We start from the raw sequence: 27,070 nt of genomic DNA on the forward strand, positions 1-27,070 counted from the left end.
AGAACAGTGTTGGGAAAAACTTAGAGAGCGATTTGATCTGTCCGCTCGGCACCGAGAGGTTAAAATGAATCATCAATCAATCATTGAGCTGAGTAAACACTTAAGTTAACACAGTAATAAGAGTTTTTCTTCTGACTGTAGGGATAATTAAACTGCCTGCAGACCTGAGCGTTCTCAAGGGTTCACTGGCTAAAAGCAAATCTGATAATCACGAAGGACCAAGACCGTTAAGAGCTTTACAAACCAGGGAAAGGATCTCAAATCAATTCTGAAGCAGGCGCAGCCAGCAGAGGGATTTTATACTCGAAATAATGTGTCACGTTTGCTTCTCTAAGAACACAACGTGTTAATGAACCGATCCAACCGTCACTTCTTCTGTCTCAGTGCAGAAACATGGAGTGAAGGATGGGTTTGTCTCATGAAGAGCAGGAAGTGACATCAGGTGTGAACAGGCGCTCAGAGGATCTGATCCGTGGAGGCAGCACAGCATTTTACAGGTCAAACACTTTGAATTAAACATGGAAGGCATGAGGAGGATTACAGTGACGCTGAGCCAGAAGAGAACTAGAGTCCCAAAGACATAAAGCCGGTTCTGTCCGTCCCTCATCAGTCCGGTGGATCGGTGGTCTCGGCGTGTTTCGGACACCTGAGTGAGTGAAGAGTCAGTAAATCCATCAGAAGCTTCCTGCTGTCTGCATCAGTGAGGAAACTAAAGTGTAAAACCGCAGCTCGCACTAAATCTAAAACTTGACTCACTTTGAACATTAGCCTTCATCTCTGAACACATAAAGGTTTTGTCCAACTCCCCAAAGAGCCTTCCTCAGCAGATACTGAGGGGATATCCTGTTCTTAACATTACGATGCAGACATTAGCCCGCGCGGGGAAATATTAATGACAACACTTAGGCTAATTTCCATCGACGAAGCCTCATCGTCAAGGACTCTGTTCCTCTTCTTTTAATTTGGGCCCGGGAAGCCGGCCCATCACGGCTGTATAATGGAGGTGAGGAGCAGACGGCGGCTGCAGCAGAGAGCTCATAACGCTAACAGGATGTTCTGCAGACTGATGTGTATTGGCCGTGACTGCCTGGCCTCATATTCATAAGATTTAAAGACGTTGTCATTTAATATCTCTGCCATTAGACGATGAGGACAGTGGAGATGACGAGTCGAGGGTTCAGATACAGAGCGACGCAGCGGCCGCGCGCTGCCACAGCCGTGGGTTTGAACCCCCGAACTGTCTGCAGGACTGCTGGATCACCAGATCACCGGATCACCGGATCACCAGATCATAAACACTGGATGTGTTTTCATGCACACATGAAAGCTGGTGACTCGTTAGTTTACAGTGTGAACCGGATCTGACTCACTGTGATGTCAGTCAGCTGTTCAGCACATCTGAACTTATTGATTAATGTGTCCATCACTCTCCTGATTTCTCTTTACATTGAATTGATTAAACGAGTCTGAACTTCGTCGGACTGTGTGTGGATCTCTTACAGGAGCAGTTAGCGATCATCTGTAAGCTTTATTAAATGTTCGTCCCACTGACGTGTTTCCAGTCGACAGCAGCAGGTCTCATCATGTGATAAAAGCACAGTTACTTTTCAGTCCCATCGTGGGACATTTAGTTTGGAAGAACATGTTTTAAATTGTAATTATAGATGTTTTTTAATGTGTGATCCTGCTTTTCATCTGTTTTAATCTGAGGTAGACTCTCGTTTTTCTAAGAGTTCACAATAGAATGAATGAAAAAAAATTATTTTACTTTTAAAGCTGAAACATGTAAGAATTTGATCACACAAGAGTCGTTATTTGTCATGTTCTGCAGAGATGTCTGATCAAGTTAGCATGTGGTGATGAGCAGCTGGTCTCATCACGCTGAGCTCCCAGTCTGGACAGCTAGCTGCTGCTGGCTAGTTAGCACAGTTAGCCTTGCAGCTAGAGGCTACTATGATAATAAACTGATGTATTTGTATTTACTTATGGTAGAAACTCAAAAGGTGGCAGATTCTTAAATAGTGCAGGTTTAATTTCCTAAATGTGGCTGAATAAATAAAGCAGAAAATGTAAATATAGTTTCAGCTCATGTTATAAAGTTTTATATGACTGTCGGGGCTGTTAATGCAAATATAATAAATAAATAAAATATCATTAACTTCTACAGATGATAAATATTATTTGGTTACGACTGAACATGTTTTTTTGTGTCTTGCCAACAAATTTAAACAACCTGTCAGATATTTTAATCAGCTTCAACCATCAGCTCATTCGTTTAACGGAGACACGGATGTTTCTGATATCAGATCACACCGAGTCATAATCAATACATGACGGACTTGAACATTTCTTTCACAACAAACAAAGACTGATGAGCGAGTGTGTTCTGAGTGAGGCCGGGTCGGAGCTGCGCTGGCTGCGGCTCTTTATCTGCACAAAGCAGATCAGAATAATGTGATCGCAGCTGTAACTGCAGCAGCAGCTCGTCTTCTACATGTGACCTCTAAAAGTTAACGAGCTGTGGATGTGTAACGGGGGTCTCTCTCTGGTCAGCAGGCTGGCGTGACAGAGAACGATCCGGCGGTGAAGTGACAGCGCCGACCCGGCTGTCTTTATGGAAACCCATCAGAGACCTGTGGGCTGTGAAAAACCCTCTTCAGCCAAATGGGCTGCATATAAAACAGGAAATAAAACAGCAGCGCAGAGGACGGAGGCAGCACAGGAGACTGCAGTACAGTGCACAGGGTACATAAGGGACAGTACATACAGTACACACAGTACACACAGTACACACAGTACTCTGTACATACAGTACACACAGTACACACAGTACACACAGTACTCTGTACATACAGTACATACAGTACACACAGTACACACAGTACATACAGTACTCTGTACAGTACATACAGTACTCTGTACAGTACTCAGTACACACAGTACATACAGTACATACAGTACTCTGTACATACAGTACACACAGTACATACAGTACTCTGTACATACAGTACACACAGTACACACAGTACTCTGTACAGTACATACAGTACTCTGTACAGTACTCAGTACACACAGTACATACAGTACATACAGTACTCTGTACACACAGTACTCTGTACATACAGTACACACAGTACATACAGTACAGTACTCAGTACATACAGTACATACAGTACTCTGTACAGTACATACAGTACTCTGTACAGTACATACAGTACTCTGTACAGTACTCAGTACACACAGTACATACAGTACATACAGTACTCTGTACACACAGTACATACAGTACACACAGTACATACAGTACTCTGTACACACAGTACATACAGTACACACAGTACACACAGTACATACAGTACTCTGTACAGTACATACAGTACTCTGTACAGTACTCAGTACATACAGTACATACAGTACTCTGTACAGTACATACAGTACTCTGTACAGTACTCAGTACACACAGTACACACAGTACATACAGTACATACAGTACTCTGTACAGTACATACAGTACATACAGTACTCTGTACAGTACATACAGTACTCTGTACAGTACATACAGTACTCTGTACAGTACTCAGTACACACAGTACATACAGTACATACAGTACTCTGTACAGTACATACAGTACTCTGTACAGTACTCAGTACATACAGTACATACAGTACATACAGTACAGTACTCAGTACTCAGTACATACAGTACTCTGTACAGACTTGCGTCCAGGTGGAGACGTAGTTCAGTCAAACAGGTGAGGTTTGACTGAACATGAGACACAAAATTACAATCTTGTGAGTCTCACAGAGAAAATTAAATCAATTTTTGCACCAAGAAATCTTGGGACTGTTGGGACTGTTAATTCTAACTGAGCAGACGTCTGTACACGCTGTCTGGAAGCTTGTCGTGCACAGAACAGATGGAGTATTAGTTCCTGTTTAATATCCTGTCAAATATTACTCACCTGTTTAACAATAAGGTGTGTCATCATTTTAATTCCAAATCAGAAAGAAACTGAAACGAGCTTCACTTTCAATCACAGAATTTAAAGTCAGAATCAGTGAAACCTGAGAAGACACCAGCATACAGTGAGAAATATTCTCTTTAAAAGGAGGAAATTAAAGTCCAGTCAAACGGTGACTTGATTCATGACACTGAAACTGTCACTTGAAATAAATGTGATCAAACAAAACAGCTTTTGAAAAGCTGATATAATATTTATAAATTTCAAACCTGAAACCAAAAAATGAAACTGAAAGATGAAATGAAGTCGACGTCTTCCTCACAGATTCAATTATGTTGTTTGCACAAACTGTGTTCCCCAGATATTATTATATCATCTTTAAATATAATAATCCACGAGATGATAACTTGTGCACACGTTAGTTCAACACGTATTATAATCCTGTGTGCACAAGATAAGACTTCTGTGTTCAGCCTCTACAAACAGCAGTGAGGAGGTTTGTTTCATGTCGTCTCATTAGAACAAGTGGAACTCTGGTTCTGATCAATGAACTACTGAGCCGTCCTGTCCTCTACAGTACTGCAGTAGTATTCACTGTGAGTACTGCAGTACTGAGCGTATCGGCGCTGGAGGACCGGAGTGTCCTCAGAGTACCCCCCCCCCCCCCCCAGCTCCACCCGCTCCACCCCCCGACTCACTTAAGAGAGAGATGCTGCTGGTTGAGCTGATGGAGCACTTTATACCATCCAGCCATCGAGCTGAGTCAGCAGCTTCACAGAGACAGAGGGGAGGGAGAGGAGAGATTAAGGAGAGAGGGAGAGAGAAGGTGAAAGAGAGGAGAGAGGAAGAGATGAAAGAGGAGGGAGGAAGGAGGTGAAAGAGGAGAGAGCGATGAGGGGACACGAGAGAGACGACAGAGGTGAGGAGAGAAAAAACAAGAGAGGAGAGAAATCGTTGAATACAGAACGACAACACGACTTCCTGCAGATGATCCACTGATTTATGAGCAGCACAACGTCGGCCCGTTTTGTCGGTTCTGTTAGCAGAGATCACAAAAACAAGTTTCAGCCACAAGCTGAAGAGAAGCAGCTCAGAAACAAACGACCACGTGACCGTTTGAGGCAAATAAGAGCCGAAATCTGAATGTTTCTTCTCACCTGAATTAAATCTCTCCAGTTCTCATCGATCTGCTCGAGACTCACCTGTTTCCACTGTGACACATCGCTGCACCAACACCTGGCTTCATTGTTTGAACCCTTCTGCCCTGCCGTGCACCTGATCAGCCTTTTCTCCTTTATAGTCACACAAATCAGTGAGTGTGTCTCGGCGTCTGTGTGGGATGTGTGTCGTGGTACCTGCAGCTTCAGGTGAGCTTGTGTTACCGTCCTGTCGCTCTCACAGCGTCACTACGCTCCACATGTCACCTTCTTCCTTTGTGACGTTAAGATGTCGGCTTCTGATCACTTTTTTTGCACACAGTTTTTTGTTTATTTATTAAATTGAGCTTCAAATCTAAGACTAGATATGAATAATTTTACTTTTCTGTCCTTGAATCTATTCTATTAATCTGTAATTCAGGCTCTAAATTCGTGCAGCCGTCACACACTACAGAACAACGATCCGTGTGTGAACTGTTCTAAGTTCTGACTAAACATCTGGCTGAGTCGAGCCAGGCAGAACTCAGCTGCAGCCAATCAGAGCAGACATCCTCTCCGGTCTGATGTCACCGATCAGTCATGAAGCGTGAAACAACGGCTGCAAGACTCAAGATCACGTGACGGCATCACATACTGATAAATCATTATCTTATTTTCTAAACTCAGAAATATTAATATCAGAGTGTCCCTCCAACACCTTGTTTCACTTCTTTCAGTCCAGAACAGTGACGTACATCATTTATTGTTCAGTTAATTCCAGCAGAGCGACTGATTCTCATCTGTGAAGTCACAACAAACAGAAGCAGCTGATCTGAGAGCTGTGATCAGGCTGACAGTCTTCGGTCGTCCTCCACCTGTTATCAGTCTTTGTATCTTGTTGTTTTACAGCCGTGTAAATCCACTCTGAGCTCTGAATCCGTTCCTGTCACGCTCCACATATTTATCTACATTTATTTATCCCTCCATTTATTTTTCTTATAGTCAAAAGCCTCGGCAGCGCGGTTCATCTGATATCCAGACCAATAAAGCAAACTGAAGTGAAATGAGTTAAGAGGGAAGAGATAAAGAGAGAGAGAGCAGAGATTTAACTGTGGAAGATGAAGAGAGATGGAGGGAAGAGGACGGACGGAGGGAGAGAGAGAATAATGTGGAAGAAAATCTTAATGGTCCAATTAGTCTGGATTGAGTTGATTAACATCTCAGAGAGAGAGAGAGAGAGAGAGAAACCTCCGTCTTTGTCCCATATGACTGTTATACAATCACTAATCACAAATTTGCCTTAAAGGCTTTTATAATCTGCAGAGTGTTCGACACGTCTGTCACCTCAGAACCACAGCGAGTCCGTCTGATGGTGAAGACTGTGACACGCCGTCGACGCCTCGAGAGAGTCGGAAAGTCTATTAGGCTGAAATACTGATCCAGGGTCAGGAGTGAATCAGGTACATGAAGTACGTAGACCTGCACACGCCGTCCGTCACACGTCTCTAAAAACACGAGTTAACATGCTGCTGCTGAAACAGAATCACCAGACAGCTGCAAGATCAACGTCCACACGCAGCTCAGCAGCTACAGACCAGAGTTCATCTTAAAGAAGATGTGAAGATGGAAACAACATCTTTACATCTGCAGTTTGATGTCCTGCTTTTTTCTTCACTTTAAACTGTATTCTTTTCAATTTTCTGACATTTTATAGAAAGAAAAAAAAAAAATCAGATGACCAAGAACAATCTGTGTGTGTGTGTGTGTGTGTGTGTGTGTGTGTGTGTGTGAGCTCAGGTGTGTGTGTGTGTGTGTGTGTGTGTGTGTGTGTGTGTGTGTGTGAGCTCAGGTGTGTGTGTGTGTGTGTGTGTGTGCGTGTGCGTGTGTGTGTGTGTGAGCTCAGGTGTGTGTGTGCGTGTGTGTGTGTGTGTGCGTGTGCGTGTGTGTGCGTGTTACCTTTGGCACAGGTAGCTGTGTGTTGCTGATGGACAGGTGGCTGCTGTCCTCCCTCCTCCTCTCCTCCACCTGCACCAACAGTTCAGATTGGAGGATTACAGGTTGATATTCTGACTCGCTGGCAGCAGAAAGTCCAGTTAGTTCATCTGAATATTATTGTTTTATTATTGGACACATTAAAAATGACATGCTGACATAATCTGAAGTGAAGTTTGAAGAGAACAGCTGTTCTAAATCAACTAGTTTAAACAGAACATGAAGCTCCACTCAGACAAATATCCCCATGCAGAGGCCCGTCTGCAGCCGTCAGCAGCTGTGGACGTACCACCAGAGGTTTGCGGATGCCGAGGCGGACGGTTCCAGGCGGGACGGACTTTAGGACCTCCACGGCCTCGGACAGGGTCAGCGGGTCCACCTGAGTGTGGTTGACCGACACCAGCTGGTCTCCGGGAAGTAAACCGCCGTGACGCTCTGCAGAACCGCCAGGAACCAGGGAACGGATCACCATCACACAGCGACCGGGGTCCAACGGGTCCTGAACACAGACAGCAAAGGACATGAAACAAATCATGTTCAAAGGTTCTGACCGTGTTCAGTATTCATCCAGCGTCTGTGAGTGTCTCGTTTCCATCACAGGTTACTGCAAGTTCTGGTTCTGATATGTGGAGTCGCTTCACTTTATGTTCTGAACTCTACATTTGTGTTACACCGAATCTTCTCATCTCATTTGTTCTGTGTGATTAAATTGTTCTGGTTCTGTTTGTACTGACACCAGGAAGACTCACAGCCACTCAGAGGAAACTAATCAGGTAATAAAGAATTAAGAAGAAAAGATGGACGACATCTAAACACACAAACCAACTGTGCTTCACATTATAACGACAATAAAAACATATTCAAGACAAAATGAGTTCAACCTGCAGCCACCAGACATCGTGATCACCTTCTTATACATTATTCATATATAACTATCAGTATATATACATATATCTTTATTTATACATGTATGTGTTTGATCGATTATCATTCAGATATGTGTTGAAAACCTGACAAATCAAGTAATTATACATTTTCTCATCCTTGTTTTTTCAGATCCAATCAAAAGATGTAACTGAACAATCACTTTCAGAACCAGTCAGGTGAAAACATGATGAGAACTGGGTCCACCAGAAACGCTCAGAGAAGAACCTGGACCGAAGAACACCAACTACATCTGAGACACTAACACTAACCCAGAGAGAGGTCAGAGAGACAGTTTTCTTCCTCGCTCAGACTGAATGTGTCAGTCAGTGCAGCAGCAGACAGACAGGCAGGGGGAGACAGAGACCAGAGAAATGATGGAAAATCCATCCACACAAACACAAACAACAACACAACAACACACAGAGGAGGTCGACTCTAAATCGCACAACAATCAGAGAAGTGAAGTGAGACAGACGGCTGAGGAGGACAGGAGGAGACGTGCTCGGTGTGGACGGAGGACGAGGCTGAAGTGAACGTGTAGCTCAGAGCTGATGAACGTCAGTGATCCATCTGAAATCTGATCCGTCTGAGTCTTGATCATCTCTAACTGTGGGAGGTTGTGTTTGCTGCGAGGATGTTCACACGTCTTTACACCATCAATCATCCTGACAGCTGCTGTGTGTACCAACATCACTGAGTACGGGTCAGAACCTTCATCGGAACGTCAGGATGCAGCTGAAGGGTCCAAACACTTTGTTTATTCCTGATGAAGCGAGCAGGAGAGACTGAATCCTCAGAGCACAAATATCATCACAACTACACCGTTCAAGCTGTAGATGACAGCCCACGAATATAAAGAAGAGGGATCACAAACTTTATCATTTATCATTATATATTCGTTATTATCTATCAAGATGAAAGAGCACGAGATCGACCACGTCAGACCCTAAATAAACTTCTGCTCATCTGATGTTCCTCTGTTTTAAATCAAGTCTTCAGAACTGTTCTGTGGACCACAACACTCCACCTGACGTTATATCCTCAGGAGGAGGAGAGGAGGACTTTATATCCTCAGGAGGAGGAGAGGAGGACTTTATATCATCAGGAGGAGGAGAGGAGGACTTTATATCCTCAGGAGGAGGAGAGGAGGACTTTATATCATCAGGAGGAGGAGAGGAGGACTGTATATCCTCAGGAGGAGGAGAGGAGGACTTTATATCCTCAGGAGGAGGAGAGGAGGACTTTATATCATCAGGAGGAGGAGAGGAGGACTTTATATCCTCAGGAGGAGGAGAGGAGGACTTTATATCATCAGGAGGAGGAGAGGAGGACTGTATATCCTCAGGAGGAGGAGAGGAGGACTTTATATCCTCAGGGGGAGGAGAGGAGGACTTTATATCATCAGGAGGAGGAGAGGAGGACTTTATATCATCAGGAGGAGGAGAGGAGGACTTTATATCATCAGGAGGAGGAGAGGAGGACTTTATATCCTCAGGAGGAGGAGAGGAGGACTTTATATCCTAAGGAGGAGAGGAGGACTTTATATCCTCAGGAGGAGGAGAGGAGGACTTTATATCATCAGGAGGAGGAGAGGAGGACTTTATATCCTCAGGAGGAGGAGAAGAGGACTTTATATCATCAGGAGGAGGAGAGGAGGACTTTATATCCTCAGGAGGAGGAGAGGAGGACTTTATATCCTCAGGAGGAGGAGAGGAGGACTTTATATCATCAGGAGGAGGAGAGGAGGACTTTATATCCTCAGGAGGAGGAGAGGAGGACTTTATATCCTCAGGAGGAGGAGAAGAGGACTTTATATCATCAGGAGGAGGAGAGGAGGACTTTATATCCTCAGGAGGAGGAGAGGAGGACTTTATATCCTCAGGAGGAGGAGAAGAGGACTTTATATCATCAGGAGGAGGAGAGGAGGACTTTATATCCTCAGGAGGAGGAGAGGAGGACTTTATATCCTCAGGAGGAGGAGAGGAGGACTTTATATCATCAGGAGGAGGAGAGGAGGACTTTATATCCTCAGGAGCAGAGGAGGACTTTATATCCTCAGGAGCAGAGAAGGACTTTATATCATCAGGAGGAGGAGAGGAGGAGTTTATATCCTCAGGAGCAGAGGAGGACTTTATATCTTAAATTCTGGCCTCAGGTGCTGCAGGTGAGCTGCAGGTGTGTCGGTGTGACATCACTGTGGGCTCTGCTGGTCCTCGACACGATAAACTAAATAATATTACACAACTCAACTACATTTATTTGATTACTTTAGTTTCTTCATCCTGATCCTCACAGTTTGTTTCTGATGTGTTGATCATGACGTGAAACAGAAACAGCTTCTGTTTCTTCAGTTTGTCGGCTGCTTTTCATTTCAACTTCACTCAGAAAACTCAGTTTAAGCTGGATGATTATTGAAAAAGTCGGTTTTATTCTTTATATTCTTCTTGCAGATTGTCGTCAACATTTTGTTGACTTACTGATTACAAGAATTTCAATGGACTGCTGTTTCTATCTGACATATCATCAATAACTAAACCTCCTGCAACACTCGGTACTGTCCGGTTCAGTAGCGATTAAAGTTGCACTGAGGACACAGATATAAAGTTTGTATGAATGTTCGTCTCTCACTCAGTTGGTTTCCTGGTAAGTTGAGTTTAGAACAAGTGTAAAAATAAAAGAAGTCTGGAGGAAATTCATTTCCTCTGACTGTATCATGAACGCAGCAGCAGAACACAACGTAAACAGATAAACTCCACAAACATCTGCAGCTCGCTCTGCTCCGTCTGTTTAACCAGAGCAACCAGGAGGACGACCCGGTCCGCTCAGAATCCAAACCCCTCAGAGATTCATATACCATCTATAAAACCCTCTCCTGGTTCGAGTGGATGTACATTTTGTGAATTCCCCTGTGTTGAACCCTGGGCATCGCCCGCGCTGCTGAACGAACGGCTGTGCCAAGTTTCCGGCTGCCAGAACAAAGCGGCGCCGTATTTTTAGACTGAACAACATGGCTACAGGTGGTGAGGAGTCAGAACTCAAGTCCTCCACTCCTACAAGATCCTCCGGAAAAAGAAAGGCCTCAGCTGTCAAGAAGTGGAGATCTCACAAACGTAGGAGAAAGTGTGAGGGGGAAAAATAAAGAAATTAAAAATGTACTTTGCCAAAAGTAGTGAGATGTTTCCACGGCCGGCTTTTCATACGCAGAGAGATGAGGAGGTTTTTTATTTTGGATCTGTAGGTTGAGTGTCGACAGAGTTTTAAGACCTTTCTGATGTCGGTTCAATTCAAACTCGAGATGATTTTAAGACTAAAATAGTGTTTTTTGAACTTTAGACTTCTTATTTTAAACTCCAGACCTCTGCGGCTCTCTGAGGTTTGATTATATCAACAAAAACTTCTTCATTCTCTCATAATGAACATGAGTACATCAACACTTCTGTCTGTAACTTTGGCGTCTGTTTGTTTTTGGTGGTTCAAGTTTCAGTAAAAGTTGAGTCTAAACGCTCCTGCGTACTATAAAATCTACACAACACGGTTCCTTTAACTTTCAGTCGAAGCAGCAACATAAAGTCGTGGTTTTCACGGTTTGGTGTTAAAGAACTTGATCTGATCCACAATGATGAACTGAAACACCAGCTGAGACTCAAACCTGATCACCAGTCGTTACAGCGACGGTCCAAAGTTACAGAGGCTCAGTGAGTTAAAGGTCGGAGGACGAGCAGCTCTTGTTCAGTTCAACTCTTTGAGCGACTGGTCAGAAAGACTGAAGTGAAAAAGTTCTGAGGCATTTGTGGAAATGTGACTTTTTATATATCAAATCCAGTGTTTGTTTACTGACTGGCTCTTTGTTTGTGCCTCTCCATCAGTGGAGTCGCTGGTTCACACCAGCTCACCCACAGTTCAGAACTGGTTCCAGTTCCTGTCCAGGGTTGTCCTGAAGTCATGGGGTCAAATCCTACAGCTGTTCTCCACAAAGTCTTTTAGTCCTGATTTTTTAAACTAAATTTAATCACTTCTTTATTCTTTGTATGTTTATTCCAAATGCGCATTAATTCTCAGAGTTAGATATACAAATGGATACAGACTGTTAAGGTTACGGCTCAACCCATCAGTGCCGGCAGAGCAGAACCTCCAGCAGATGTGGGGCGGCAGCGTGGCCGACAGTTGAGGCGAGACACGAACACAGGACAAGAGGAAGAAGTTTTAAAAATGGCGGAGCTCTTTGAGAAGAGGTTGGAAAGACAAACAGCTCGGGGGAGACTGGACGGTGGTGAGGGAAAAGCGGAGGTCTGAACCAGAACAATCCGACTGAGCGGCGCCATCGAGCAGCTGCTAAACATCCAGCTTGAAGGACACGTGGACGTCTGTGGGCAGAGACGGTCGTTTGAAACGGACCCATTGGTTCCGGTGAGTCGAGGGAGAACAACTGAAGCTCAAGAATCAACAGCCGCCTGATTTTCACCGGACTGAAGTTTTGGAACGATCCTTTTCTAACAGTCACATTTAGTTTCTGTCACTCACAAACACAGACTCACTCACTGGTGCGTTTTAGTGCCTTGCTCATGTGGACAGGGGGGACTCAAACCACCAACCTCACACCAAATTGATGACCTGCTCCATCAGCTGCCACCTTTGAATTTAATCGACTGCATATTTTATTAAATTCAATTAAAAGTTCATTGTTAAGCCGAGAGGCTGCTGTGACATTCTGATGATGTCATGAAGTGCTGATCGGGTCCGTTAGTGTCACGTCCCTCCTGTATGATGGATCTGATACCGACTGATCGATTCCAACTGATAGAAGAATTGATCAGAGTATTTCTGCTGAGTCATTCCTCTCTGATGGTCGAGGTGAGGAAACATCTTTCAGGTGCGACGCTGGTCTCATTTTAACGGCGTCAAGTTCTCCGTCTGAGTCGAGACAGACGGATCGGATCGGCTCTCGTCTTATTGCCTCCAACCATCTTTCACTCAACTCTGACAGCCGCGGAGTCAGTAACAGGAAACACTTTGGCAGGAACACAGGACCGACATGCCCTTGGGCGAGAGATATAGAGGGAAGACAGCAAGAGAGAGAGAGAGACTGAAGATTTGTGTGAAAAGTTGATTCATTTGATTTTGTGAAAATTGTTGTTGGGTCGACTTCCTCTGAGGTGAAACTCTCCGAGTCTCAGCTGGAGGTTGTTTCTGCTTTTCACTGAAGCTGCTTCACTTTTTAAATCACTTCCACTTTAAAACACAGACGCAATGTGAACAGCAGAACATGTCAACTACATGTGATGAACACAAATTCAATCTGTTTTTCTTTCTGCTGATTTACTGTTTTCATTTCAGAGAGGAGCATCGAAGAGGAAATGTTTCATGTTCCCACTTTAGTGTCCCAGAGATTTTATAATATTTATTTCATCATTTAGAAAGTTGCTTCAAAGAGTGTGTTTGAGAGTTAAAACTGATTGTTCGATGTCCTCACACACTCAGGAAGACCAGCACGTGTGTGTGTTCGTCCTCAGCTGAACACAGGCTGCATTGTCCTGATGTGAGTCTGCAGCCAAGAGCAGCCAGCCGTGACACACACACACACACACACACACACACACACAGATGATGTCATCATTCAGCCTCTATAATGAACTAAACGAGACAGAGAGGAATCTGATTGGCTGCTCCTGTGTGGGTGTATTCTGTGAGTTACAGTGAGTCTGAATATCTGTGATGGAAAGTAACTGATCACATTCAGGAAGACGACAAACACTCAACACAACACTGCACCTTTATAATAACTGTTTGAGCTTCAAAGAGGTCAGATTATTCTAGATTTCTGAAGCAGATTTGTGTCCCATAACTTTGTTTTCTTCTCTCACAGTAATCGTGTGACGGCCCCTCACATCGATCTGCTGGAGCGGCCCGACCCGCATGATGGGAAACACTGGACTGAACCAGAAAACTCAAACTTCAAACTAAAAGCACCTGTAGCTGCTGTAACCTGGCTGTCAGCCACCAGCTCAGCTCCACATCAGCCTGTCCTGATGGCCTCCTGCTGCACCTCCACCTGTACGTCCGTCCAGTGGTAGGGAACATAACAATATTAACACACACACACACACACACACACACACACACACACACACACACACCTCATTCAATCTGATAACATGTAAATGAAGTTTAAGTGTTAATTTCTCAGCATTTGGTCCATGTTTCCGTTCAAAGAAAATAATGATTTTAACTGAAAACACACACACACACACACACACACACACACACACACACACACAGCCCGGGGGTATGTGTATGTGCAGGCTGACATGGATGCAAACCAACAGGGAGTTAACCTGGAGCTCCCCCAATGCCTCAGCTGGAGCTGACTGAGGAGAGGAGGGAGGAGAGGAGGGAGGAGGCAGAGGTCTTGGAGGTGAAGCTGAGCCTAAAGATAAAGTGAAACAGGGTGGGGGAGGAAACTAAAACAGGATTTCCCAAATCTACTCCCCAGACGGAGACGATTCTAAACATCAAGCCTTTGAGTCAAAAATCTGCGGAAGTTTCCTTTAAAATGAGTCAAAGATTCACCTCATGAGACCAGAACTCAACCAGGACTCATCAGAGTAACGATGACGTCTTGATCACTCAGGAACAAACAGGAAGTGTTGGACTGCAGCTCTGCTGTTCATCCTGTCTGACCCGGGTCACTGAGGCTGAGCGACGGCGTGAGGAGCAGAAGAAGAAGAGCAGGAGACGTTGCTGTGTCTCACATGTCGTCCTCTCATCATCCACTCACCCTCTCTGTGACTTCAGGTCCGATAAAGTCCTACAGTCTGCACTCTGAATGCTTTTAGACTCTTTATGACAGTAAAAGTTCTGATACCACACTCAGAACCTTCAGCGTGTCCACCATCGCGCAACCAAAGCAGCTCAGATTTGCTCTTCAGTACTTGAGTAAATATACTTAGTTACAGACGGACGGTTGTGCGGTGCAGCAGCAGGCAGAGTACAGTTACAGTTACCTGGTAGTCCAGGATGCTGAAGCCGAGGCCTTTGTCTCTCTCCTTCTGCAGCTCCAACACCTGAACGTCTGGAGACCACATGGCCAGCTCGCCTTCATCTTCATCCTCCTCTTCCTCTTCTTCCTCCTCCTCCTCTTCCTCCTGGCCGTGTTGAGTCCTCACCTCCATCAGCACCTCCTGAACCGGGGAAACCTGCTCCTCACACACACACACACACACACACACACACACACACACACAAGACAAGACAACAGACTCTTAAAAAACAAGGTAAACTCAAACTACCATCAAATATCCAGAATTCATTTCACTTCGGTTCATCATCATTATCTTTATAATTTCTTTCTGGAGTGGCTCTCAGCTCCTCCCTCACTCAGATGTTCATGTGGTTACAGGAAATACAGTAAATGTAGCTGAAGCTAATGTTAGCTGGAGCCACGTGAGCAGCTAGCTTCAACTCAGAAGCTGCAGTTTAAACTCTGTAGTTCTGCTGAACTGTGTGAACATGAAACTAACTGTTGTTTTTCACCTCAGATTGTGTGCAGTGAAACAGCAGGGACAGGTGAGTGAGACAGGTTACCTGTCTGACAGCGAGCTGCTGCTGTTCGGTGACGTTGTCTCTCAGTTCTGTGTGACTGCAGAGCATCGACGACAGCTTCATCTCGATCTGAACCAACGTGACACGCAGAGACTCAAACGTACGTCCACTTCCACACGTACAAACTTTTCTAACTGCAGAATAAACTTCAGAGCTGTAAACATAAATTTGGTCATTTGGTCCAAGTCTTATTTCTTAATCACAGAATTTTCCCTCTTCATCATTTTAAATCTGTTTAAAATTTAAACAGTGAAACTGACTGAACATGAACACAGAAGTCAGTTTTCCATCAAGTCGGGTTGGAAGTTCTCAGAAAAGTGACTTGGGTCAATGTTTAAAAAAATATCTCGTTCATCGTGTTCCTTGATGATCTCACCTCCTCCACACTGGGTTGTGACTGTCTTACTGGTCCAGGTCCAGGTCCAGGTCCAGGTCCAGGTCCAGGTCCAGGTCCAGGTCCCCGTGCTGATTCAGTTTCTGGTTCAGACTCAGAGTCCAGTCCTGGTTCCAGGTCAGAGGTCGGGTGTCGACAGCAGACCAGAGTGAACGGAGGAGGAACTTCTTTGAGGAATGACACAACTTCCCTCCGAGATTTCCCGTAGAGCTGAACATCATTGACCTGCACCGACACACCAGATCTCAGAGGACAGGAGGCATTCAAAGAACTCAAGCACTGAAGGAGGAAGAAGAAGAGGAAGAAACATCTTCAGACATCCAGCTGCATGTCTTTACCTCCAGGAGTTCATCCTCTGGTCTCAAGACTCCATGTTTCTCCACGGGGCCTCCAGGGGCCACAGAGGAGATGTAGTGGTGACCATCGAACGAGTCCAGCTCCACGCCGAGACGCAGCATGTGGACGGGCAGCAGCTGGACGCGCCGAGACGAGACGTAAGGAAGGAAAATATAAAGGATAAAACAATAAAACACAGATTATAGAAATCAGGTCAGTTTGAGGTTCACTCAGCTCGGACTGATGTAGCCTCAAACACATTTATTACAACACGCTGCACGGCTTCAACACACACTGATGAAGCGTTTCGCACCTTAGAGGATTTCTGCAGCTCTGCATCGTCTTCAATGACGGGATCCAAGTTCACCACCTGACCACACACACACACACACACACACACACACACACACACACACACACACACTGAGCGTACAGGACAGTGAGTATGAGTGAAAATGTGTAACGTTGTGTTGTTGCCTCACCAGAACTTGGTACTGTGGTCCCAGAGCCGCCTCCCATTTAGCTCTAAGTTCTGCGTCTGTGGCTACACACACACACAAGCACACAAGCACACACACACACACACGCACACACACACACAGAACAGCCTGTGTAAGCAGTGGAACAGATGTAAAATTACAGCTCAGCTGTTAAAACACAGCAGCTCATCAAGTGAAACCTGCAGAAACGTAACAACACTGGAAGAGACACACAAACAAACAGCGCTGCAGTAAAACACAGAGGTGTAATATGTCAGACAGTCAAGTTAATCCAATCTTCGACCAACTGTAAGTAAACTGGTGCACTGTGACTCCAGAGACAGGAGAGGACAGAGGGAGTCGGACAGCATCAGCATGTGAACTGAGGACTGATTGTGACTCAGTTTGTGTCCAGTGTGAATGAAGTGAGTCTGACGACGAGTTAACGAGCAGATGAAACTGGTCTGAGTTCAGTCAGAGACACAAACTTGAGTTCAGATGGTGGACGGTTGGATTTTTCTGTTTATAATGAAAACAGGAGTCAAAATATTTCCTTTCCTTACATTTATGAGTTTATGTTGTTGATTATTAGACTCAGTAGTAACTGAAGCTGCAGGCTGTCAGACTGTCACCTCTGAGAGACAGAGGCTAGCTGTTAGCATGCTAACTTCAGCAGACAGTGACAGAACGTCAACACTGTTGTTTCTTCACACTCTGGACAGACTGTTAGCTCACTGAAGGTTTTAAACACATCTTACAAATTGCCTCTTTCAACAACATGTTCATCACAGTGTCCTCCAGCTCATCCCGACGTCTCCATCAGGACGTGACTGTTGATCTCTGTGATCGTGGTGCAATTCAGTAACTTGTGTTTTCTTTTTGCGTGGCGGCAGTACAGGTGATGCTGCAGCTCCAACATGTCTGCTCGCACAGACAGTCATATATTCAGAGTGTCCCACAGCTGGTGTCTCTGCAGCAGAACCAGGAGAAAACCGGTCCTGTAGTTCTGCTGCAGCACAAACACTTCAGTACGTCTCTGCTCTCTGCTGACGGTCACCTCATTGGAATTCACCGCTCTGAAGCAAAAAGCTAAATGACTCAAATGTAAACTGTAAAGTAAGCAACTTTAACTGTGGAGACTGTGAATGTGTGTGTGTGTGTTTTAATGCATTCACACACACAACTGTCTCAGCAACAATGCCTCCGTGAGTCACAGGAGAGTAGCTGTTTCTTTTCCCTGCAGCCGTGTGAAGATGAAGCAGCGACAGTCAGAGCAGATCACACACCAGCAGGCTGAACATGCTGCTCTGTGAGCCTTCAGCCTGAGTTCAGGGAGGAAACCACCTCTGCTGAGCTCAAGAAAAACACCTCCATGTTCTCACAAATCTCCTCACATGTTGAGGTATTTTGCAGCAGGTCTGGCGGTGTTACAACAACAGCCTCTGATTAAATTAGCATTGCTAACCTCGGCCCTCACAGTGCAATTAATCTGCAGCGTTTGGCTGAATAAACAGGGTAATACATCGCTGCGAGGCTGTCAGACAGCTCGGACACTTTACATCTGTTGGCCGGGAGCAGGCAGGCGGCGTGCTAAGTGTTAGCGTGGCGTTTTGGCCACTTAGCAAAGCTAATGAGGAATAAAAAGAGAGGAAATAATTCAGAGAGGAGTGCTGCTAGAGGCGCGCCGACACGTCTGCAGGAGGGTTCGTAAAGAATGATGACCAGAGTTTTAGGTTTAAAGTGATCAGAGTGTGAATACTCACAGAGACACATCCCAAGGTTCAGTCTTTTTAGGAAACGGTTTATTTTATTCCTATTTAAATAATTAGAGTGTATAAACCTGTAAAAATGAGAAATATAAAGCTGTTAAGATGTAAAATCTCACTTGGCTGAAGAGTCGACTATAAACATCCATTTATAATCGTGACAGTTAATCTACTAAATACAAAACGGTTAAGTGTTTTTTGGCCTCAGTCTGCTTCTACTTTATGTCTGTACAGCCCTGTGTGTGTGTGTGTGTGTGTGTGTGTGTGTGTGTGCGTGTGCGTGCTCACCCCTTGTTAGCTGTGCTGCGTTGGAGTACGCTGTTATTGGCGTCGTCAAACCAAACCCAGACGAGCGAGCCTTGACCTCCAACGATCTCCTCAATGACACACGAGACTCCCCCCTCTCCACTGAAACACACACACACACACACACACACACACACAAACACACACACACACACACAATAAGAATGTGTATTTCCAACAGTTTTCGTTCTGTCGTCCTTGTTTGTACGAATCATCTGTAAAGCCGTTTCCAACTAAAGTCTGTGTAAAGTCCCTGCAGGTAGCGACTGCTCTGACCTTTGACCTCCTGGCTGTTGGTCATCTATAAAACTGAGGTGCATTTTCCTGTCAGGCTCATCATAACTCATCAGAGGTCTCTGTAGATAAGGGAGCCCCAGAAATGAGCAGAATATAAGAAGTTGAGAAGTCACGGCTGCAGGCTGAACTCTGCTGGTTTCCAGTCCTGTGTTTCCTCAGTAATGAAATAAAAGACGTCTGGAGCAGATAAGAGCCCTGCACTCCTCTCCTCTTTTAAAAAAAATCACTTGTTTCCCTCTGGCCCGGAGGCTGACCAGTGCAGGCCGCCGGCCCATCGCAACACAAAAAAATGACCCTGAAGCAGGGGAATTAATCTCAGTGGACGCTGGCGGAGGAGTCGCAGGCGCTCTGTGGAGAGTTTGGGGAAATTACACCGACTTGTAAACAAATTTGTCATCTTAATCTGGGTGAGAGGACAGAAGCTGCAGACAGGAAATAGGAAGCAAAGCTGCGATAAGTTTAACACAGAGTTAACTTCTCTCTCATGAACCAACACAGAGTCACTTCAGCACGTTAGCCTGAAACATCTACATCTGAATGAGATTCATTTACAGTCGACACAACGACTCTCAGTTTAAAAAGGCCAACAAGGCACTACAGGAACTATTTATTTCTTTAATACCATAAAACTATCATATTCTTCCAACACCGAACTGTTCTGATACTTAAAGTCTTGTCTGAGGACTCTGACTAATCCTATTCAATAATTCATAACTGTTATAATAACGATGAACTCAGGATTTGATTTGTTAGTTATTAAGTTTTCCTCCTCATGTGCTGTAGCTGTTTGCAGGGCGGCTCTGCTGGTCTGTTCTCAGTGACTGAATCTCCTAATGGGGCTCAGACTGGATCACCAACCAGGTAAATGTCCTGAGGTCAGGACCATCAGGTCCAAGATCATCTCCACATGGCAGAGAAACCATCCTGTAACATGCGTCTGACGTGGTTCTTACAGAGTAAATGTGTTAACACCACATTACAATGTGAAAATGGCTCCGACTGTTTCTCCCACATTAAAAATTCTAAATCACATAAATATACAAATATTTTGAATTTCATAACTTTGACTGCTGGACACAAGATGTCTCCTGCTTCACTGGAAAGTCAGTCAGATTAATCAACAATGAGTTGCAGCCCTGATCGTCAGTACTGTGTCTGACCGTCTGTCTACCTTTATCCAGGGATCTCTCCAGGCCTCTGGGTTTCTTCCTGACTACAGAGAGTACGACAGTCTGACCCGTCCTCTTCATCACCTCCAGAACCTCCTGGTTGGTCAGACCGTGAAGACTGACACCATCCAACTGTAAAGGAAGACAGGTAGAGATAACAGGAGGAGACGGACAGGTACAACAGACCTGCAGGGAGCGACCTGGATCAGGCTGGACACTCAAACAGACACACAGACATGCAGCAGGTTCTTACAGCGATCAGTCGGTCGTGGATCCGGATGTTTCCGCTCTGATCTGCGGCGCTGCCCGGTACCACATGTTTCACAAACACACCGACTGCATCTGAACAGGCCGAGAGACACAGACACACAGTGAGAGAGAGAGAGAGAGAGAGAGAGAGAGAGAGAGAGAGACGATGATGATTCTGATGATACAAAGATATATAAAGAGGTGTGTGTGTGTGTGTGTGTGTGTGTCTGTGTGTGTGTGTGTGTGGGTGTGTGTGTGTGTGTGCGTGTGTGCGCTGGTCCTACCTTGGCTGGTCAGAGGGTTGTAGCCGACGATGGAGATGCCGAGGCTCTGCCCGTCCTTCTTGATGAGAGGAACCTCGTGGATCTCGTATCCCTCCAGGTTGGGCTGAAACCCAGAACATGTTTGAGCAGCAGGTGAAACATGAAGCAAAGAGAAAACAAATCAATTCAGCTTCTCTCAAAGTTTCAGTTTGTGTTCAACAGAAATTCATCTCTGATTTTCTCTTAAATGAATAAACAGAATCAGAACCTTTGCACATCAGGTCTGTTTGTTATATATAATAAAATAACGGCTCAATTATCAAAATAAACTGTGTGAACACGACTGGCAGAACATTAGGTCCAATTAAGGTTCTACTGTGCATCAGATGACAAAAATGGTCTTTAATCTGAAGATTCAAGTTTAATGTGTAATGATTATTATCTAACTGATGTTAATAATCAATATTTAACTCCGACTGTAACGACTGACGACTAAAACGTGATGATTTACATGAAATTATCAATATTTAATCACCATTATGTATGGATTAATATTTGTTATTCTGACCGTCCTGCTGGGCCGGCGCTGGGGCAGGTCCGGGGGTCGGGGGGGTACGGAGACGACGGGGGCGGAGTCTGGAGGGGGTGGGGGAGGCGGGGCTGTTGACCTCTGACCCCGGGGGTCCCTGGCGATTAGCATGGTCACACGACTGCCACAGCCCTGCAGCACCTTGACCACCTGGTCACTGGTGAGGCCGCTGGTGGGCGTCGCCCCGATGCGAAGGATGTGGTCACCTGTACGGAGACGTCCGTCCTGATTGGAGGAGAGGGGAGGAAGGGAACCAATCAGAGCGAAGGTAAAAATTCACGTGAATAAGTGAAGTCTTCATCCAATCAGAACGAAATAGAGACCAAGAAGATTTTATTACAAAGTAAATCACTGGAATCATTCGGAGGAGGAGGAAGAAGAAGAGGAAGAGGAGGAGGAAGAGAGAGGAGGAAGAAGAGGAAGAGGAGGAGGAAGAGAGAGGAGGAGGAAGAGGAGGAGGAAGAGAGAGGAGGAAGAAGAGGAGGAGGTGGAGGAGGAGGAGGAGGAGGAAGAGAGAGGAGGAAGAAGAGGAGGAGGTGGAGGAGGAGGAGGAGGAGGAGGAGGAGGAGGAAGAGAGAGGAGGAAGAAGAGGAAGAGGAGGAGGAAGAGAGAGGAGGAGGAGGAGGAAGAGGAGGAGGAAGAGAGAGGAGGAAGAAGAGGAAGAGGAGGAGGAAGAGAGGGGAGGAGGAGGAGGAAGAGGAGGAGGAAGAGAGAGGAGGAAGAGGAGGAGGAAGATGAATAAAGAGCAAAACTATGGATTTTAAAAGTCTTCAGGTTTCTGAACAGGAAAACGTCAGTGTGGAAGTTTTTTTCTCGTCTCTGCAGATAAATTAATTCTGTCCAATTAATCTAATTGATCTAATTAATCCACTTACAAGGCGATAATTCCTCCCTCAGTCCTGCTGCCTGCTCTGATCCACTGCTCCTGGTTTTACTCTTATTTATGTAGACATTCTCCACTGAGCTATAACTTCTGCTGCTCAGGTTTCTACTGTCAGCTGATCCGCTCAGGCTTCAGTGCCTTGCTCAAGAGCTTCTGTGTTCCCACATGTGGAAGGAAAAAGATTCATGCTTCGAAAAACATCTGCCAGACGGAGGATGGAGTCCTGGAATCATCTGATCCATCAGTTTAAACTGATTCATCAGTCTCACTTCATCTCACCTGCAGCAGTGACACACCTGCAGACTCTCTGAGGTCTGGATGTATGATTCACTGATGATACAATCAGCTGATTAACTCACCTTGTCAGCGACGCTGTTCCGGACGAGCGTCCTGACCACCACGCCCGTCGTTTTCCCTCCAACGATGCCGAAGCCCAAACCAGAGCCGTCGTTCACCAGCTCGATCTCCTCCAGGTGACCCCACTGATCCTGCAGACACGTCAACAACCAGGTGAGAAGATCAACAGCTGTGACAGGTGTCTGACTCGACATTTAAAGGACGACGACTAACGATTATTTTCACTGTCGATTGTTTTGTTTGAAAATGGTGAAAATTGTGGATCAGTGTCCACAACCAAAAATGTTCCATTTAAAAGAAGGAAAGAAACCTGAAATATCATGTGACGAGCCGACACCTTCACTTCTTCTACAAACTGCTCACTGATAACTGATTTATGGATTACCATAAAAGCTCTCACAGAGACAAGCGTGTTGTCTCTATAACAACAGCATCCATTGATCTGTGTCTGTATGATCCATAGGAGACAAAACTATGCTGAATATTATCGTCTACGCAGACAGAAAGAAAATGAGCGTCACCAGAGCCGTTCAGAAAAGTTGAGAGAGAGCGAGTCGGAGCGAAACAAAAAACCTGCATGTGGACAAAAAGCTCCAATTCAATCGTTTACCGATAAATTGTTGCAGCTCCAATTTGAATATAATTTATGTAGTGATATTTTTATACAATCCTTTTTTTTAGATTGAGTTCATTACCTTTTTCTCAGAGGTTCACCTGCGTGTTCCAAACATTTATCTTAAAGACGATGATGATTTTGATGTCATCATGTCTCATGTTTTTGTATTTTGCCGTTTTGCTGATCTTCATTTTTCTTTTTAATCATTTTTCGATAAAAGAAAAAACAGTTTTGTTCCCAAAGATCTTTGATTGAGTTTATTCACACATCTGTGTTTCTGATTGTTCTTTTCTTTAAGGACTCAACGTGTGAGCGACTCTTCAGAGGATCCGTCCACTCGTTTGATATTCGAGTCAGAAATGTAGAATTCCACCTGATGAAGTCAACAAGCTCTGAGCCGGAGCTGCTTCTGTTCCAGCTGCAGACGCGACGATTTGATCCAATTATTGTTTTTAACAGATCGACTCGGTCAAACAGATTCATGAATTAATAAACTGTGACACTCGTGTTGTTTGTGTGTTTCCAGCTGTTGGCTCAGACTCACACAGCCGCTGCCTGCTTATCTGTCCTCAGGTGAGAGGTCGTTACACTGAACCTCAGCAGGTAATTACCAGCTGAGAGTGTTTCCTCCTCTCTGATACCAGCTGCTGATCAATGAGAGGCAGCACGCATGCACGCACACACACACACACACACACACACACACACACACAGACACACACACACAGACACACACACACACACACAGACACACACACACACAGACAGACACACAGTGCTCTGATCTGATAGCAGGTCTTCCTCTGTCTAATGAAACAAACCTCCCTCTCAGCTGATCCCAGGACGCCGCCTGATAAAGTCGGATCGACCAGAACATGTTGAATTCTCGGCTCTGCAGCAGAAGTTCAGTCTCTCCACAGGAGACGATCTGTGACTGCAGGTCGGCTCCTGAAGGGAAACGAGTCGGATTCTTTCTGGTTCTGCATCGACTGACTGCATGTGAGGAAACACGAGTCGTCTGTTGTTTGGAGCACAAACGGCCACGCTGTCAGCTGTAATGTGTCTGAGCTTGATGAAACTGTCTGAGATTAAAGTTGATAGTTTTTATAGACTTTATATACGAGGATCAGTTTACTGTTGATGTTATACAACTGCTGTTGTATTCAGTCTTTTATGAAGGAGAAGAAACTTTACATTCCCAACAATTAATCTGTGTTACAAGCTGTTGCTGTGGAGTTTAAACATGCAGGCTTATCAAACATCACTGGGCTCCACAACACCGTGTGCTTGCTCATGAGACACCGAGACTAATGTTGACATGCAGCCGGACTCACAGTGAGAAACTGGAGTGTTCCTGCTGGTCCTGAATATCATGAGGTCACAGTGAAGCTGACCTTTGGTATGTAAAATGTCTTAACTACATCATTTTATTCTTCTGTCAGATCACATTGACCTCTGACCCCTCGAACCAAGTCTGTTCATCCTCGAGTCCAAGGGGACGTTTGCTCAAATTGTGAAGAAATTCCCTCGAGGCGTCTTTGAGTTATCGCGCATGAATTCCTGGATCCTTAGTTTCATCTGGATCAGCACCAGAAGTTATTGAGGTCTTATTCTGGGCTGAGACTGATCCTCCATCTGAGTTTGATGGAAATCTGTGGAGTAGTTTTTGTGTAATCATGCCGAACACACCACAGATGGAGACAGGTGAAGACGTGAGCTGCTCGGTGAGAAATAAATGTGACGTCACTGATGTTGGCTGTCGAAGGAAATACATAATAAAATGTGTCCACAGCAGAAGTTCTGGTCAGCTTCACATGTTCTGACCAGATTTATATCATTTCTTGATTCTATTTTAGTTAGACAAACTTCTTGCTTGTGTTTTTGTTCGGCCTAAAAGAGAAAACAAACCCCAGAACTGATCAATATCAGATTTCAGTGAGATGCATGCTGGGAGAAAGGTGTGAGTCTGGTGTGTTGGTTCTCCGGTCAGGTGACCTGAGGAGTTTCTAAACTTCCTCCAGTTGTTCGTCTCTTCACCTCCTCTGAGTCGAGGCGGTTTTAAAAGCCCCTTCAGGTTTCTTTAATTACACAATCTGTTATTTTTTATCTCTCTTCTTTCTGCTTTTCATCATTTTTAGGAGAGTCATAAATTTACTTCAAACTCCAGAGTGCATTCGCCGACACATTGTCCTAATTGATGGCGGGAAAATATTCACTAAATAGACAAAAGCTGTAAAATCATATCAGACCAGTTGATTTATATCCGTCTTTATGAGCGACTTGACAGGGACAAGCAGCGTCGGACCGGCTCCGGCAGAGACGAGCCGAGAGGTTCGACTCCTGGACAGACAGCTGGACCGGCCCAGCAGGGGAGGCCCGGCTTTAGGAGACAGGACAGTTAGCCGGGCCAGCAGAACGGCAATAAAACCACAGCCAGAGTTGTGTTTTTATGCCCGCGGCTCCATTAAACGTGACCTCGATAGAAGCGGGACATGAATAAAACAAAAGCAGGAGGATCGGAGGCCCGGTATGCAGGACGTGGCCCGGATCCAATGAGCCAGCAGCAGGAGGAGGAGGAGGGTAACAAACAAGAGGGACAGTGTAATTCTGTGTGATAATGAGGCGACAATAGAGCGAACAGAATCATTAGAGCTCAGACTAACCTGTGATCCTCAGCTCGCATTAACAGTCCAGAGCCGCTCCGCTCCAGCACCGCCTCGTTTGTCTGACTGAAACTCTTCTTCTCATTATTTTAATGTTCTCGAACATTTTCACGTCCCCTCGTGTGTTGGATCCAATAACTGACTTCATGTTTTCTATCATTTGACTCCATCTGCTCTGTTTATGAAGCAACTTCTACATGTCTGTCCATAAAGAGGGATCAGGGGCTCATATCAAACATCACCTCCTCAGGTGAAGCTCTCGACCGTCTGACCTTTGACCCCTCATCTCAGACCTCAGTTTAATGACATCACTTCCTCTGCATGTCCCTCTGCACTCTCTCTCACCTGCCTCGCTGCCAGTCTTTGACTCGCCCGTCATGTCGACATTCATTGATCGCACCTCCACAGACTTAAATACATATTGTCAGGAGCGCTGCAGCGCGTGGAGCACTAACTTGATTTCCTATCAGCTCTAAGGTCATAAAAATCATCAGAGTCAATGTCAGCAGACTTACAGCTCTTCATAAACAGGAGGTCTCACTCCGATACAGAGGCGCAGCCTCAAAGTGACCTCCAGTCATGATTGACGCCCTCGCTGCGTTCTGAGTGACAGCCAAACTGTGTGTGTGTGTGTGTGTGTGGTGATGCTGCAGATCTGCTGGTTCAGGATCAGACCTTAAAAATAATTTCACACAGAGTCATAAAACTCAACGAATGTGCAAACTCAGACTTCAATTTTCTTTCAAGTTTTGTTCCAAAATGAGAAAAGCTGACATCTGGTTTTGTTCCTCAACACGCACAAGAGATGTTAATATAACTGTACGACAGGGAACTGTGAGTTTACCAGCTGACACTTTAATATTCTGACAATATAATTTTAGAGATATTACATATTGAATTTTTTTTTTTTTTTTTTTTTACTGTAAAACGGATGCTAAAGATTTAGAAATTACTTAATCTCACAATCTCAGCTTGTTTCTTGTTTCTCTCACACTACAACAATAAAAGTTAAGTGTCAGAAAACATCTGGAGTTAAACTGCATCTCTTGCTCAAGTTTTAAGAATCTGCAGCTAGCACAGCTGAGTA

General features: G+C 44.9%; 1 protein-coding gene across 9 annotated transcripts in view; it reads right to left on the reverse strand.

The window, feature by feature from the left end:
- patj (PATJ crumbs cell polarity complex component) overlaps positions 1-27,070 on the reverse strand; it is an 87,354-nt gene that overhangs the window by 50,746 nt on the left and 9,538 nt on the right. For 8 of the 9 annotated variants that reach the window (XM_037115850.1, XM_037115844.1, XM_037115843.1 and 5 more), the window contains exons 7-20: positions 22,707-22,835; positions 21,411-21,689; positions 20,897-20,999; positions 20,617-20,705; positions 20,366-20,495; positions 18,880-18,999; positions 16,829-16,890; positions 16,660-16,716; positions 16,349-16,483; positions 15,993-16,235; positions 15,599-15,685; positions 15,019-15,210; positions 7,380-7,589; positions 7,055-7,123 (exon numbers count right to left, since the gene is read on the reverse strand). In XM_037115850.1, the coding sequence (XP_036971745.1) occupies positions 7,055-7,123; positions 7,380-7,589; positions 15,019-15,210; positions 15,599-15,685; positions 15,993-16,235; positions 16,349-16,483; positions 16,660-16,716; positions 16,829-16,890; positions 18,880-18,999; positions 20,366-20,495; positions 20,617-20,705; positions 20,897-20,999; positions 21,411-21,689; positions 22,707-22,835 (1,905 nt within the window). The remainder of the gene's footprint in view (positions 1-7,054; positions 7,124-7,379; positions 7,590-15,018; positions 15,211-15,598; positions 15,686-15,992; positions 16,236-16,348; positions 16,484-16,659; positions 16,717-16,828; positions 16,891-18,879; positions 19,000-20,365; positions 20,496-20,616; positions 20,706-20,896; positions 21,000-21,410; positions 21,690-22,706; positions 22,836-27,070) is intronic. The other variant, XM_037115842.1, reaches the window with a different exon arrangement.

This window comes from Acanthopagrus latus, chromosome 11 (genome assembly GCF_904848185.1).
Source record: "Acanthopagrus latus isolate v.2019 chromosome 11, fAcaLat1.1, whole genome shotgun sequence".
Classification (NCBI taxonomy): Eukaryota; Metazoa; Chordata; class Actinopteri; order Spariformes; family Sparidae; genus Acanthopagrus; species Acanthopagrus latus.